Source organism: Nicotiana tabacum, chromosome 7 (genome assembly GCF_000715075.1).
Source record: "Nicotiana tabacum cultivar K326 chromosome 7, ASM71507v2, whole genome shotgun sequence".
NCBI classification, from domain to species: Eukaryota; Viridiplantae; Streptophyta; class Magnoliopsida; order Solanales; family Solanaceae; genus Nicotiana; species Nicotiana tabacum.
Window position 1 is genome coordinate 173070051 of NC_134086.1, and position 17195 is coordinate 173087245.

At 34.5% G+C, this 17195-nt stretch overlaps 1 protein-coding gene and 1 long non-coding RNA gene across 4 annotated transcripts; one reads left to right on the plus strand and one right to left on the minus strand.

The window, feature by feature from the left end:
• Positions 1-4502: 4502 nt before the first annotated feature.
• On the plus strand, positions 4503-7085 carry LOC142161938 (uncharacterized). The gene is made up of 2 exons (XR_012693699.1): positions 4503-4582; positions 5591-7085. It is a non-coding gene; the product is annotated as an uncharacterized LOC142161938 (long non-coding RNA).
• A 555-nt stretch (positions 7086-7640) lies between these two features.
• Positions 7641-11774, minus strand: LOC107810202 (UPF0496 protein At4g34320-like). Of its 3 annotated transcripts, XM_016634954.2 has the most exons (3): positions 11675-11764; positions 9641-9777; positions 7641-8991 (listed from the first exon to the last, which is right to left on the minus strand). In XM_016634954.2, the coding sequence occupies exon 3, from the start codon at positions 8950-8952 to the stop codon at positions 7840-7842; it is 1113 nt and encodes a 370-aa protein (XP_016490440.1). In that variant the 5' UTR covers positions 8953-8991; positions 9641-9777; positions 11675-11764; the 3' UTR covers positions 7641-7839. The 3 variants fall into 3 exon arrangements, with proteins under 3 accessions (XP_016490440.1, XP_016490442.1, XP_016490439.1); XM_016634956.2 differs by lacking the exon at positions 9641-9777 and having other exon boundaries at positions 11675-11774; XM_016634953.2 differs by lacking the exons at positions 9641-9777; positions 11675-11764 and adding an exon at positions 9778-10465.
• Between the last annotated feature and the right edge of the window lie 5421 nt (positions 11775-17195).

The following is a 17195-nucleotide window of genomic DNA, read 5'->3' on the forward strand; positions in this document are numbered from 1 at the left end:
AGAAATTCTACTGGAATGAGCAGACTTATATTTTCTAGTTTTTCAAGTGAGTTTAGTTGACGACACTTACTTAATTGACCATATGAGCTACAACAGATAGCTAACAAACAATAAAATATATCAAGCAGGTCGTCAGATGGCTTTCAGTGATTTCAGATGCAACAGGGGATTTTAACACGAACTTAACTATCCTATGATTCTAAACAGGTTGGACACATAATTCACTGGTAAGTACAAGTAACAAACAATCAGAAGAAAAATGACTACATAAAAGGTCTTATGAAGACGGACAGAATTGAAAGAAGATGACAGAAAAAATCAAACAAATTAACTAATCATGCAAGCAAATACAAGTAGAACACAAACAAGAACAGAAGGAAAAGAAACTTATCTCGGAAGATTAAGAACAAAACGAACCAGGCTCGAACTGGACTCGACCTCTTTTGAGGTCGAACGGATTTTAATCGAAGTGTTCTCAACTGAGAACACCTCGATTAAGGTCTATTAGACCTCAACCCTTCGTTTAATTGGACAAACCCCCAGGTTTTGGATTTCGAGGGTTCTTGGGGATCAGATTAGGGGTTCGAGTTTTTCTGGTTAGATTCGAACCAAACCAGGCTTGGTTTGGTCACAAGGGAGGTCAGAGGAGTACCTGGTGTGCATTAGGGGTGGATCGGCATAGGCTGAGGTTTGGCTCGATTCGAGACGATGGGGGAAGATTTGAAACCAACGGTTTGCAGATCCGTGTCCAGGGGGTCAAGGTGCACTAGGGGTGTTAATCTGGTGGTCACCGGCATCGTTGTCGCCGGGTTTATGGTGAGGGGGTGGAGAGGCGGCGCTAGGGTTCTGAGGGGTGTTTGGGTTCAGTCTCTGAAAGAGACGAGGATGAGGGAGGGGGTCTGGCTTAGGGGCGTGGGGGTAAGAGAGAAGGGTTTATATACGGGACGGGGAGTTGAATTTCGGTCGTTGGATCATTGATGATCAACGGCCTTGATCTTTTCACTCAAAGGGACGACGCGTTTGGTTTAGTGTTGGGAATGGGTCAATCCGGGTACCAGTGGGTCGGGTATCTGGGGAAAGTCTGGAGCCGTTGGATTGGATGGGATGAACGGCTCCGATTGGTCATGCCTAAACGGCGTCGTTTGGATTAATGAGAGAGCTGAACTGGACCGTTGGATCTGTTTGACCAGCGGTCCAGATGGAAGGTGCCAAAACGGCGTCGTTTCTTGTGTCTGGGGGACGGATTGGATCAATGTGTTTGGGCCTAATTTTCTTTGGGTTTAAAAATGAGCCCATGTCCGAATCTTTTCCTCAATTTTTGCACTCTTTTCTTTTCCTTCTTTAATTTCTAATTAAAAAAAATTCCTAATTAAATTGTAAAATCAAAAAAATAAAACTACACAAATATTAATTAACACTTACAACAAACAACTCACAAATCAGAATATTTGATTAAAATAAAATCACACGATGACGAACAAATAAAAGAAGAATAAATTTTTTTTGCGATTTTCCTTTTTTAGAACCAAACTATAATTTCATTAATTCCTAAATGCACAATTAAATCCTAAATATGCATGCAACATGTATTTCTTATATTTTAAGATTAACTACAACAAAGTAAACATTTACGGACAAAAATAATTAGCAAAAATGTCATGCCAATTCTCAAAATTATACTCGAAGGTAACTTGTTTTATTTTCGATTTCTTTTGGAGTAATTTCCGTGAAGCAAAAATCACGTGCTCACAACCACCATGCACGTACCACCACCGTACTCAACCACTACCACTAACCACCATCCTCAACCATAACCGTCACGGCTAACATTATTGACTACTATCACACACCACACTACCATTATCGATTACCACCATCCATCACCCTCATCATTATGAACTAACACCAGCACCATCGTCCTCAACCACAATCTACTGCTCACCCACCTCAATTGCACCATCAACCATCCCCACCACCATCACCAACCATAAACGACCCTTTTTACTATTACAAACTACCACCACTCACCACCACATTCCTCAACCGAAACTACCAATACCAATCACCACTAGCTATTACTCAGAACCACCACCATCAATCAAAATCACCACCAACTATCGCCTCCAGTCAGCATTCACTAACACCACTTATTGGCCGCCGCCACCGCGAATTGGCATATTATTTAAAAATATATTTTTTAATAAAAATATTAAAGTATTTAGTACTTTATTTATTTTATCTATTTACTAATTTTTAATAACTATAAATCTTATATATCCATATGTTGAGAAAATAAATAGTCTTAATTATTTAGTATCCAAATATTAATACACATCTTAATATTCAGATGTGTATTCAAATTCAGACATTTAATCTTAATACACATCTTCGTATTCAAATGTACATTCCAGGTCTTAATCTTTAAAAAAAAAAAAGGACTGCTCCCCCATATCTGCTAGTCGTTCTGCTTATAATCCAAAATAAGAGCAAATCCTGTCAGTTACAATTATTTGGGGCGTAATTGCTAGTCGTGGTTAATGAGGATCCCACTTTCCTTGGAGTCTATTGGTTCATGGTGGACACTTGCGTTCCTCGAAAAGTTAGTTCTGGATCTCCCTTGGTCCAATTTGCGCTATGTAACTTCAGGGGTAACTTTCCGGATCTACAAAAAACCTCTATAGATCTTCAATCTTTGACGAAAGCAACCGTGAGTGAAGTGATGCTGACTAGCTAATTCAAAATTGTATGACACTGTCATGGTGTTTCATGCTGAAAGTGGTATCTTTCTACGAACATTAAAAACACTGATTATTTTCCAAAATCTACCCGAAAAGTGACTAGCACATACATTTTTTTACCGTGTCCTGAGTATGTTTGAATCATTATTTACTCGTAAAATGGTACGGTTAAATACAAACGAACTGATTTGATCAAAAAATGATAAAGATATAAGATTAAAAATGAGATTTAACAATTGAAATTGAAAAAGATACAAGCCTGACCGCGAGCGCAATGTCACCAAGGACAAAAGTGAAAGTAATGATAAAGAACAAGTAAAGTTGTTTAATTGAGAGCAAAAGTATAATATAACATATGTTTGCAAAGAATTTACGTATCTTACCATGACTGGTGAGCCTACTATTTATAGCTTTACATAAGGAAACAAGATTCTAAGATCAAGCTCCTCTTAAATGATAATAAAAGAGTCACTGATGAGCATGTAACAGTAGACCATGAATGAAAATATTCTATGTAGCGGTTGCTCACTTAATGTTAGAGAATATTCTCCGATTGAATGATACCCGATAGCAAATACTTGATCTTCTCTTGTTGACCATGCTCCCCTCGGGATTTACCCGATGTCGGCCGGATTGTATCTGGTAATGATCGTTACTTGACTTGATTTTTATCTATCTTTGGTTCCACGTGTCATGCTACTATTTGACCATTTATTATGAACCAATTTTACCCTATACAGATAGTCCCCTGTTTTCCGATGACATATCTTTGTGTTATCGGGAAGTTGGTGAAGATTCCTTTCTTAGCGGGAAAGTTTTTGAACAGTCTCTGACACTTGAAAGGAAGAACATCTTCTCGCATTTAATACCCTGAACACGTGTTGCCCCACGATTCAACAAATATTTTTATCGGTTTTTGAGGTAATCATGACCACGATTTTTGCCGGCTATAACTTCACTTCTGGAGTACATCAAGTATATCGTCCTCCCTTGGTTTAATGAATTCAAATTGAGCGAAGTGCTGAGAATGGTGGCGACAAGTGAGTCATTTCATGCATTTCTCATATCCATTCAGCTGGTTTGTAAACACAGCACAATTTTTTAGCTCATCTTTTGGTTTGTTCTTTTTCCCACACTAGGACCTATAAGAATTTTGAAGAATTAGCGGCTGACTATGAAAGTGGGAACTTGCATCCTGCGGACCTGAAACCTGCATTGTCAAAAGCAATCAATAAGATATTACAGGTAGATGACAACATCTTACTAAGCTGCTGGTAATTGGTGTTTGTGCTAATCTCTTGTGTAGTCCTTGTTTTTAGTATTACATTGATGCATTTGCAAATTTGCCATTTTGTTTTGCATTGACTCTGCATTTTGATATTCTACTATTATTTTATTAGCTTTAATGTGAGAAGTAGTCTTTTGATTGTTGGTCTTATTACCTGTCGTTCTTTGATATATACAACTAATTATCCCCAACACCTATAGAATAACTTCTTTGTTTGTAGCTTATTCTCATCTCTTTAGAGTATCTTTTAAATTTCAAGGTTCTTAGTTTAAAGACCGAGTGTAATCAATCATATATGCAATTTAATATCAACAAATAGTAAATTAAGTTATTGCACACTTGATGGCTAGTATCTGATGCGCTTCAGGTTGTATAGTTAATATCGAATAAACTACTGTCACTCAAGATCAGGACATCACAAATTGTTTTTATTTTTTTATAGTTCAATATATTTGTGATTCCACCTTCCTCCTGACTTAGTTTTCAATGTGATGCAGCCGGTGCGGTATCATTTTAAGAATGATCAGAAAGCCAAAGACTTATGAAAAGGGTGAAGGTATGTTTTCTTGAATTACCTAAATGTTATGTGCTGGATAAAGTATCTCATCGTGTTAGCTAGACTTTGTCACTTGAGCTCAGGGTACCATCATTTACTTTCCAAAAGAATTACAAAGGGGAATATATTTTCCTGATTCTACCTTGTCTAGAAAGTTCAACTATTGTTAGTTTGTTTAAGTTGCTCTATTTATCAAAATGAAGATTGTTGAAGTAGCTGTTACGATTGAAGAATAGATTGACGAATTTTTTCATTATTTTTGAGAAAAGTAATTCTACTTAGACCATCTTGTAGTTGTGCGTCGGATAACAATGATCCCCTTGTATCAGTCTTTCAACGCTTAAACCCACCTTTACCTGGACTAAGCCAGAAATGTTTTGTGTTTGTTGATGGAGTTAAACCGGAGCTGAAATTATGGTGCTCTTGCCTCTTATCTCAGTTTTCTCCATCCTCAAACAAGAAGTACCTTCATCTCTTACTTTTTTTTACCCTCATGTCTTTTGCACCACAACCTGTTGTCGTCCCCGTATCTTTTTCACCTTTTGCCTCTCCACTTGATTGCTTTGCTTACTGAATTAGTGGGGCTTCTTGATACAAGAAAAGAGAAATCTGAATTAAGGCCTGAGTTGGAGTCAGGCTTTACCCCTTTTCCAAGAGGGATGATTGATTGTCTAATCATATGGCTCAAATTGAATATATCGTATCTCCTAGACTATTGGGGTTGCATTTCTTCCAGTGCAAAACATACTATTTCTAATGAAAAAATGAATGATAAAGCGTACAATTCACATTAACACTGTTCCACATAGTCAAATCCACTCAAACATTTTAGTCTAGTGTAGATATTCTGTTAGCAAGCTTAAAAGATTTTTTGAAAATTGGACATTCAGAACAATAGCATTAGTATATCATTTTGTCGCCCGCCTTGACCATATTCAAGGGGCAAGTGTTCAAAACTAGTGTTATGGCAACTTTCTGATCTCAATCTTACTGTCTTCTGTTGTGCAGGGTTTCAAAGTAACGAGGTGAGGTCTAGTTGAATGAAATGCCGTGGATTAGGAGCTGGTGATGGCTGTCTGGAGGTTCCATCCCATTTTTCTCCTGTTTCAAAACTTTAATACCTTGGTTTTCCAAGAGACGTTAACATCATAGACATCCACCATTTTGATCTAATATATCTTATTCTTGTGTTATTGAAATGTCCGAATCATAAGACTGAATTTTGTTGTGGTTTCCGGGACATCTGATATTCTTTTAGCAAGCCAGATTGCATCTGCCACAGGTATAACATTAGAGGTAGAATATGAGTCATGCTTCCCCCTTCTGAAGTTAGAATGTGCTCATCTTAATACATGGATATTCTTGGGACTCGGAGGTGGACTCGTGTATTATAGGCCTGTCAGTTGTCATGTCAAAGCTGACCGTGGTGGACAAGGATGTCTGATGTGGATAGATCTATTCTCTGCTGTTTCCTTTTCCTCCTGATGTATGTGCCATTAGTGCCTCACATATAAAAATAGAAGTTCTTTTCCTTTTAGATATGACTAGTCGCTGTCCAATTGAGTGGGAGCAGAGTACTGTCGAGCACAGATGCCTGTCTTATTATCTATACCAATATACCATTCTTTTAGTTGCAGAAACATTAGAATGAGAGCATATCCGAATATATGATTTATTCATTATGGTCATGCATTATTGATTTTAGTATCATCATTAAAATTCAAATTAAATAGAGGTTCTTCATACTGTTCTTTCTCAAGTATACTTTCATTTGGTTGCTAGCTCATTATAACTAGGTGTGCCTCAAGTTATAACATCCTAAAAAGAAAATAATAGAGTAATCGCAAAGATTATCAGGACTTATTAAGCTTAGTTTAGATGCTTTAAAGATGTCACAGTTTCCATAATTTTCCAATTAGGCTTCTTTTGACTGTCTGTTTCGTGCTCTTTCAGTTTATGACATCACAATTGGCTACAAGCATCATTGCCCTTCTTTTTTGGGCAATGCCTTTGGGGTTGATCCAGCTGAAGTACATATGAACGTCCGCTGTATTTCTGTTGCCGATATACCAGCATCTGAAAATGAGGCTGCTTCATGGTTGATGGATACATTCTGTGACAAGGATGAATTGTTGTCGGATTTTCATTCACAAGGTCATTTCCCTCGCGAAGGAATAGAAAGTGAGCTGTCTATGGCCAAGTGTTTAGCAAACTTCATCTTTGTGATGACATTGACTGCGATTTGTACTTATCTGACTCTATTTTCTTCCATTTGGTTCAAGATATATGTTTCCTCTGTCTGTGCATTCTTGGCAACAGCTACATACTTCAATTTTCGGCCTTCGCCCATTGTATCTTTATGAATGCAGTCGCCTTTCAAGATTTGAGATAAGCGAGCCTTAATTTGGCACAACTTTCTCTGTTCTGTGAAATTCATTTTCTGTTGCGATCCCTTTAATTCCTTTTCTATATCATACATCAGGCTCTACTATTTTTGTGATTATGTCTTAATGTTCAGTTATTGGTTGACACTCTCATAGAATGTGCCAAGGAATTATTCACATTTGGTAATTGGTAGATATCTCCACACACGCTAGCGCGCACACAAAAAAAAAAAAGATACCCCTCATTTCTCAAGCAAAGTTTTGATATTGTAAAGCAATAAGCTGGAATTTTCCTTTTTCCTTTTTGTGACCGAACCTTTGATCATTCTACTTGTCGTTTGACGTTAACTTTGATATTTTCTCTCATTTCTGGACCTCTTCCTGTTAGCAACTTTTATAATGGTGTTAGGTCATGAAATTTCCAAGAGTTTGGACCAACACCAGATTCATACGTGTTAACAAGGGTCCTAGCAGGTTGACTCTGAAATTGTCTGAAAGGTACAACTGGAGAAGTCATTCAAGAGATTATTTTTTCCGGCCAAATGAAGAGAGATAAGAAAGAAAAACATTGACAAAATCAGCCTCGGCATGTACCAGGAGATAAACTTACATATAGAATTGGGAAAGTAATTTAATATAATTTTATTCATGTAAAAGAATAAATGAATAACAAATAAAAGAAGTAATTGATATACCTTAAAAAAGAATCCAATAAATTTATTCTTCATGGTATAAAGGTTAACGAGTCCTTTAACCATGATATATGTTTCAGATTAAGTTTCACATATTTAACATCACAAACTATGAAAAACAGATAAATAAATGTTCAGTGCTGCTAAGGCAAATTTCAGCATGCAGTAACCTTCAATGTCTTCAGTGGTTTGGTGGTTTGATGATCCTTTGTAAGATAACAGTCCTTGCCCTACGAATATCCCTGCTACAAACATCAGCTTGCACTCCAAGATCTTCAACATTCTTCATAAAAACATCAAGTTTTTTCCTGATCTCTTCTATACCAATCTTAACTTCATTTTCATCAATAGCAAACTCAACCTTCTTCAAGAGGGACTCAATCTCAATTTCCAGTCGATCAATCAGCACCCTGATACTGTCCAAATCCTTAATTGTTATAAAAGTACCAACATGCATTGTGTTGATCAATTCTTTCTGCCCTTTGACAGCATTTTCATAGTTCTTGAGAAGGGAATCTATCCATTTGCCCATTGAGCCTAATGGAATCGATGTTGCAGCAGCCAGAGCAGATGCAACTGGAGGAGCAGCTATAGCAGCAGCCACTACCGAGCAAATCAAAACAGCTGCAAATGTAGCCACAAATATAATGTTTGACACTTTCCTCCAAGCATGAATGTACTTAAGCCTCTTATCAAGCTTGTTCTTTTTCAGCTGCAGCTTTTCGAGCATCAGCATTTGCTGTGTATAAACAGACTGGAAAATCTGGAAAAATTCCTCTGTGAAAGGATCCCCTGCAGCTTTGAAATTCTTCAGTTCCTCTAAAGTCTTAGTGTATCGATTCCCTTCAACCCCACTTTCCTCTTCGAATTGTTGAAGTGCTACAAGAATCAGCAATTGGCTATCCCGAGCTCGTTTTAGGCATTTCTCTAAAGCAGCCAAGAAATCAAGAGTTTTGAGGCTATTGTCAAAATACTCCTCAACCAGCTCAAACAATTCTTGATTCTTCCATATGTCTTTCTTGCAATCCAATATCACCTTCACAACTTCCTGATTCATCTCCAAAAGGCAACCAGTGACTTCTTTCAAAGAATCAAAAGAAAGTGCTCTAACTTCAACCCCATCAGCAAGGGTATTGATAACATGACTGGTTCTAGCTTGTAGAGTTGTATCAAATGACTGTAAATCCGTGTCAGCCCTGCACGCGGCTTCATATGAATTCAGCTCGATTTGGTACTGCATATTGTCAATTGCAGCTGAAGTCTCACCAGGCTTTTTGCTCAAATGTCCTCCCATATTGTTCTCAATATCAAATCTCAATTCAGGTAGAAATCTCTACACAAGCATAAAAAATACAGCTTTAGAAATATTTCCAGAACTTCAATTATGATGCTTTGCAAAGAAATCCAAAAACAAATAATCCTCCTATTAAGCTTATTAAATTTCAAAGTCAATAACTAGTGGAGGAAGATTATAAAGATCTGATGCAAAGAGTATCCAGTCTTAAGGTTAGTCAACAGTAAAAGGGATGATTGATTATTGATTATTGATGAGATGGGAACAAAATAATGAATGCCCAACAACGAAGTTCCTACCAAAAATATCACTTTCATACACATAACATCAAGCAAAACAAACAAGAAACTGCAACAACTTAACAAAATAGCCAAAAAATATGCAGTGCCCAAAAATAGAAAAAAATACAATTTTTATCCAACAAATTAGTCTTCACAAATTCCCCAAATTTGTTGCAAGAGATTAGTCAATGTTGCAAATGGACAACAGATACATGTAAAAAATTGCAATATTTTCATTTCAGCTAAAAGAAAAGAAGCTTTTAAATTTAGTGAGATAGGAACAAAATAATGAATGTCCAAACAATAAGGTCCTACCAAAATATCACTTTCATATATATATATAACATAAAAACAAAACCAGCAAGAAACTGCAACAACTAAACAAAAAAGCTCAAAATATGCAGTACCCAATAACAGAGAAAATCCAAGCTTTATCCAACAGAATCCTACTTCATAGATTCCCCAACGATGCACCAAAAGATTGATCAAATATTGCAAATGGGCAACTTATAAAAGTAATTTTCAGCTTAAAACATAAGCTTACCTGCAACAACTGAACAAATTAGCTGAAAATAAGCAGTACCCAGAAATAGAGAAGATCGAAGCTTTATCCAAGAAAATCGTACTTCATAAATTCCCCCAACTTTGAAGCAAGAAATGGATCAAAGATTGCAAATGGACAACTGATAAAATGTAATTTTCAGCTAAAAAAACCAAGCTTTAAAACTGTTACGCTCTGATCAAGAATGGAGTTAGGAGAAAATCAAAGTGGGGTAAGCAGTGGGTATATAAAAAGGTAGGGGGATTGAAAGGTGATGATGATAAATTAAGATAAAGATTGAGGCTGAGGATAAAGGAAGAAGCTTAGAGAGAAATGAAACCGTTAAGAACCAAGAAAATTGCTTCGGTGGCGTTGGTATTGACACATTACAACAAATACCTTGCACGCATTAGTTAATTGAAATTTTTTTGCAGATGGAAAACACGGGAAGCAATGTTCTTCTCTGGTTTGAGCTAAATTAAGAGTTTTTTTTCCGAATATATCTTGTTCTGATTCAGAGCTAATATTGTTCTGTAGATATAAAGAAAAATTTTCTGGATATATAAAAGGGAGGTGTAAATGCTAAACAGTTTAACGCGGAAAGTAAGGAAAGAAACTGTGAAACTTCAGCTTAAAGAAAAGAAATGATTAAGTCAGAGAGTAGAGGAAAACATGGGTCTTTTCCATTGTGTTTTCATAAAGATTTTTTCTTTATAACGGTAAAGATTAAGGAAATCACCAAAGCATGCCATCTTTTCCTTATGAAATGACCAAAAACACCCTAGTTGATATTTATTTGATTATAAATCATAGTATTATTAAGGATAAAATTTGACGTTAAATTTAAATTATTTTAAATATAAAAATTTAATATTCTTTTCGCTACAGGTTAAAAAGAAAAATGTGTCACATATATTGGGACATAGGAAATAGTAATTCTGTTGCGGGTCCTTTAGTTACATACTAGCTACTTATTCGAGGATTATAATTGAGAGTCATTTATGAGATTAGTAATATAGAAGAGATTTTTATACATGAATTACTTGCTATAAAAATATATTTTTATCTTTAAATAGGTTAATCCTTGTATTGCTAATACATGAATTATTATTCTACATTTTGCCGCTCATAAAATAATATGTAGTTTTTGCATAACATAACGCAAGTAGTATTTAAATTACCAATCAAATATTGCATAATTATGTGGTATTTTTTTATGGACCAACCAAACACATGGAAGATTAGTGCTTGGATTGATTAAGTTAATACAAACAAGCAAACGACATCTAACTGTTTTGCGTTTACTTTTTCTATTAATAAATATCTTATTTTGACAGATTATGGAATCAAGGTAGAAAATCAGAACAAACTTATACGTGGACAGGGTTTAAGTTAGAAAATGATTGATAGACCTAACAACCTTGATCACGATGGACTGCTTGGCCGAGGATTGAAAAGTAAAATTTGGAACATAACTACAAAATTTGCTGTCACAGTCTTTTTTAATTCTCTAGTAATTAAAAAGGATGTGATTAAGTGAATGCTTCATTGCTTGCTGCTACACACTTTACGTTTCTCAGTTTCATCCAAGCTTGGTAGTCTCTAAGGGCTGAGTTGCTAAAAAACTTGGATAAACATCTTTTGTTAGATCTCGACATCTTTATTATGATCTTCCAATAGGCGCTACAAGTGAGAAAAATAAGCTAAGACGAAATCCTTTGAATTGTTGGCTCTCCCTATTCTTCAACTTTGATAATTAAGCTACAACTCAATTACTAATGCTACAACTAGAATGCATGTTGCTAATGGGAGAGATTATTCATTAATTCATAATTTACTAAGGAATGGAGAAGTTGAATTATAAACCTACATTTCAGAAAGAATGGAGAAGTTAACTTACCGGTGATCTTATCTCAAATTGTTTGATCTTCACAAACTTAGCTTGCAGTCGTACTTGAGAAGTAGCTTACTAATTAAGAGAGCTTTAATTTAGTTGCAATATAGCTTTGGGTAAATTGTGATGGTAGCAGTAATATTTATAGGCAAATTTGGACCAAGACATTAGACAGTGACTTGCCATGAAAGTAATTGGTTGTTGCCTTCTTTCTTCTCTTTTTGGTCTTTCTGTTTAGATAACAGTTGTCATTGTTACAAAGTGTGTCGAATGTGTCAAAGTAACTCTTCTTTTAAGTGTAGCTAGGGGGCATAATTTAGGCAAACCCGAAATCCAAATCGAAATTCGAATTGTTAGGATTTTTGGTTTGAATTTTCGAATTATGGATTTGATTTCGAATTTAATTTTTAAATTTTTTGAATTTCGGATTGGATATTGGATTTTATACTTCAGATTTTTGGATATCCGAAAATTCAAATTTTTTATATTTGATATTCAATCCATTATTCATATGTCAATAATAACAAGTCCAATATTCTAACTATTAGATATAATCTCATATATTTAATACTAGTTACTAAGTTACTATCATAATACTTTCTATTTGGAGATGATTTTACAATTGCTACTTCTTATCGGCCTTACTAATGTTTTGTTTTTATTTGATGATGATTTCATTACTTGAATAGTTTATATGGATGATTGCGGTAAAAATGAGGAATTTTTTAGGCAATTTAACACAAATATTTCATTGGGATGTTCATTAGCATAGAAAGAAGAAACTTCTCAACTTTTAAACTCAAAACCGAACATCCAAAATATCCAAACCGATTAATCCGAATCCGAACAAAAAAACCCGATCCAACCCGAGTTTATTTGGATTGGATTTGGATTGTCATTTTTTCAAGGAATTTTTAATTCCTATGCCATATAGGAAACTATATTACCCTCAATGTTTAAGGTTTGATATAATTACATTTAGTATACCTAATTACCAATTCTATACCATAAGGTGTTTTAACTGTACATTAATTGTACCTTATATCACTCCTAAATTTATGGTACCGTATATTCCTCCAAATCCTCACCCCCTACGTTTCTCTCTCCCAACCCCACACCCTCACCCACGTATCACCACACACCCACGTTTCAAACCATTATTCCCTCTGCTAAAACCAGAAAAACAATTGAAACCCTCTACCATTAACGTCCAAAATCAAGGTTTTTTCTTCTACAACCAGTCAAAATTGAAATCAAATCTTCAAAGTTCATACACAGCAATAACTTTTGATGGTTATGATTTCGGGTTCCTTCAGTAATATAAGAGGGAAGGAAAAGAGAGCAGCAATTCCACCATTGTCAGCCATTAAAAAGCTTTGAAGCTTTGGATTCAAATTTGGATTTTCAAAAATCATTATTTATTTGGATTGGGTGTTGTTGTAAATAATTGAAAATATGGTTTGGAGTTTATATCTCAATTTTGAGGGGTTTTGGTGAAGATTAGACTTAGTTTTGACTGAATTTCAGATTGAAACTCGAAGAAGAAGAAGAAGAAGAAGAAGGAGAAGAAGAAGAAGGAGAAGAAGAAGAAGAAGAAGAAGAAGAAGAAGAAGAAGAAGAAGAAGAAGAAGAAGAAGAAGAAGAAGAAGAAGAAGACATGACATACATTATATTGCAGCAATTGTAGAAAAATTGCAGACTGTTATTTATTTATTTTTGAGCTTTTGTGTTTTTGTGTTAAAGTTTTAATGAGAGTTTGTTATTCCATTTCGTCTGTGTTGGAGCTAACTTGTGCAGAGGAGAAGATGTTTTTTAAGTTATATATATTGCTATACCTTTAAATTCAAGAAAGTATGGTTGTATTGTATTTAAAGAGACGTGAATTTGTAGAATAGGTTGAATGTGTGAGGAATGAGTCAAATAAGACTCACAATGGCTTGTTTTCTACATTTAATCTACAACAAAACTATATATCATTTGAAATTAATATGAAAATATAGAATTTGAATGTTTCTACAAATTATCTATAAAATATCTACAAACTGTTCATAACAGAATTTATCTTTATTTTCATGCATGTTCGTCTGGAACACTAAAGTTACTTGATATGCCAACATCTCCCGTTATAGAGGAATACAACTTATATATAACTTTCACACATTATTTTCACCCAGTGAAATACAACTACAATAAATAAAACTAACATACAAATTTTATACAAAATTATACAATATGTCTTTTGTATATTTTGTATCTGATTTATACATACTAAAAATAAATTTCGTACAACTAATTATATATTATACAACTTATCTACAAATTATCTACAATTTTCGTACATTATTTCTACTAAGTTATATACAACTACAATATAATACCACTTAAATATAATTTTTATACAATGTTGTTCAACTTTCATACAATAGTTAAATGAATAAAAGAAAAATAAATAAACAACAGAATACAATTTTTCTACAATTTAACTACAACTTATTTACAACTTTTCTACAATTTCTGCAATATAATGTATGTCATGTCTTCTTCTTCTTCTTCTTCTTCTTCTTCTTCTTCTTCTTCTTCTTCTTCTTCTTCTTCTTCTTCTTCTTCTTCTTCTTCTTCTTCTTCGAGTTTCAATCCGAAATTCAGCCAAAATCAAGTCTAATCTTCACCAAAACCCCTCAAAATTGAGATATAAACTCCAAATCATATTCCCAATTATTTGTAACAACACCCAATCCAAACAAATAATGATTTTTGATAACCCAAATTTGAATTCAAAGCTTCAAAGCTTTTTAATGACTGTCAATGGTGGAATTGCTGCTCTCTTTTCCTTTGCTTTGTATTACTGAAATTTGGACATAATTGCATTTGATGTAGAAGAATTGTAGAAGATTTAGTTGTTTTTGATTTGTAAATTGTAGAAGAATAATCAATTCGTTTTTGAATTGTAGAAGAATAATTGTGTTTGATGTAGAGACGCTAAATTTGAAACGAAACTGACGAAGAAGATTAATGTGCGTGATTTGCGTTTGGAAGATCTGGAAGAATATTTAATCCTCCAATTTTAGCGCGCCTAAATAAGGAAGCCTACAACTATAATGATTTCTTATTTAATGCATGGTCTATATTTTGTAAAAATACTATTAGCATGAAGGGTAATATGCAAACTATGAACATATTTGATAATATAATTTCCTATATGGTATAGGAACGAAAATTTTCTTTTTTCAATTCAAAAATCGAAATTTTCATATCCAGTCCAAATTACCCGAACGCCCACCACTAAGTATAGCTAGCGGTCACACTAATCTCAACCTATGCTGCCTGTTGTGAACTGAAGATGAATATGCAAGGGCTTTAATAATTTTGTACGTAAGATTTAGATAGAAAGGGTTTATATATATATATATATATATTGCATCATAATTGCCTCAATTATGCAAAATGAATATTTTGTGTCAAAATGTATGTTTAATGTTAGATAGAAAATGAATAATTTTAATGAATATATCGCATCATCCCCTCCTAGTGTTTCTAATTTATGCAATAAACTCCTTAGTCAAACCTGTCAAAAGTTCAAAAATAAAATTGATCAATGTAAAACCAAGAAAAGACTGAAACAGTTAAAACATCTAGATATTATACAACCTTGCCCTAATAAGCTTACTAATTATTTAGCACAGTTTTTTAAAATTATTTAACACAATTAAAGAATCAATATTTATTCTTTATATCGACTGGTATATATTTAGTTAATTACCCCTCTCTTTTTTTATCTTTTTTTTTTAATGTATTTATTTATTTACAGTTATGGGGGAAAAATTTTGCATAAAAAGTTGAGAATGGTATATCCGTTATTTGCAGTAAAGTGGAGGGTATTTGAATAAAAGAGAGTGGGTAATAGGAGCTAAAAAAAGTGGATTAACGAGAAGCAAGTACGTTATCTGACAAAGCAGCTCCGCGTGCTTTAACATACTCCTGCGTTGTTTTCGGAGTTATTGAACCGGCTTTCAGGAGGACACGTCAGCTTGATTGACGCGTGTCACCAATTCAGTGGTTGCCGCCTCTACGAGGATTCAAAAAGATTCCACGCTACGTCAAATACACAAAACCAATCTTTTGGATCATTTCTTATCCCTCACGTGCTTCGTTACGGTTCTTGGCTCCCCATTTTTCTCGTTATTTTTCCAACTAATTAAATCAATCTTTCAAATAATGAGTAGGGAACAGTAGACATCCAACTGGATTGCATGTTTACTATACTATGGTTAAGTTGTTGACGTTACATTGAAGAGTGAGAAATGTCTAATAATTTATCATTCTCATTTTATATGATGATGTATAATTATATATAAAATTTAAATTATGCTACGAATGCTTGAATTAATAAAAATACTTTTTCCAATTTGCATATGTGCATTTGAACAATCAAATAATGAATTTTACAGCTTATTTGTTCCAAATCAATAACTAATATGGAGTGGAGGCCCTGGAGGATTTTAATTGTGTTATATAATTACTGAGCGTAGATGAAGTTAAATGGGTGTCACTTCCTTGTGTTTTTGACAGTCGAGAGTATGCTCTGGTGCACTAGTGGTAATGTGCTTCGTCCTTGCATGATAAACTTGGTTCTTCGCTAATTGAATAACACTTTGACTATCACAAAAAATTGTGATATTTTTTTGTTCAACACCAAGCTCCTTTAGCAATTCTTGAAGCCAAATTGCTTCCTTCACAGCCTCTGTAATAGTCATATACTTTGCCTCTGTTGTAGACAAAGCAATTGTTGACTGCAAAGTAGACTTCCAACTAACTGGTGCCTTTGCAAAAGTAAACACATAACCAGTAGTTGATCTTCGTTTGTCCAGGTCATCTGCAAAATCTGAGTCACAATATCCAACTACAGACTAATTGTTTTCCTGCTTAAAAACTAACCCAACATCTACAGTATTATGAATATACCGTAGAATCCACTTCACAGCTTGCCAATGCTCCTTTTCGGGATTATGCATATATCTGCTAATAACTCCAACAGCTTGTGAAATGTCAGGCCTCGTACAAACCATTGCATACATCAAGCTACCAACAACATTTGCGTATAGTACTTTTGACATATACTCTCGTTCAGCTTCATCCTTTGGCGACATAGTAGTACTTAGCTTAAAATGGGGAGCAAGTGGAGTACTAACTGACTTAGTCTTTCATCTATGCCAAAATGTTGTAGTACCCTTTTCAAATATTCTTTCTGAGATAAACAGAGTTTCTTTGAACGTCTATCTCTTATTATCTCCATGCCAAGAATTTTCTTTGCCTCACCCAGATCCTTCATCTCGAACTCCTTCTTCAGTTGAATCTTCAACTTATCAATTTCTTCCGAATTCTTGGATGTTATCAACATATCATCAACATATAGGAGAAGCTATATAAAGGAACCGTCTTTAAGCTTGCGCAAATACACACAATGATCGTATTTGCTTCTCTTGTACCCTTTCTGCAACATAAACTTGTCAAATCGCTTGTACCATTG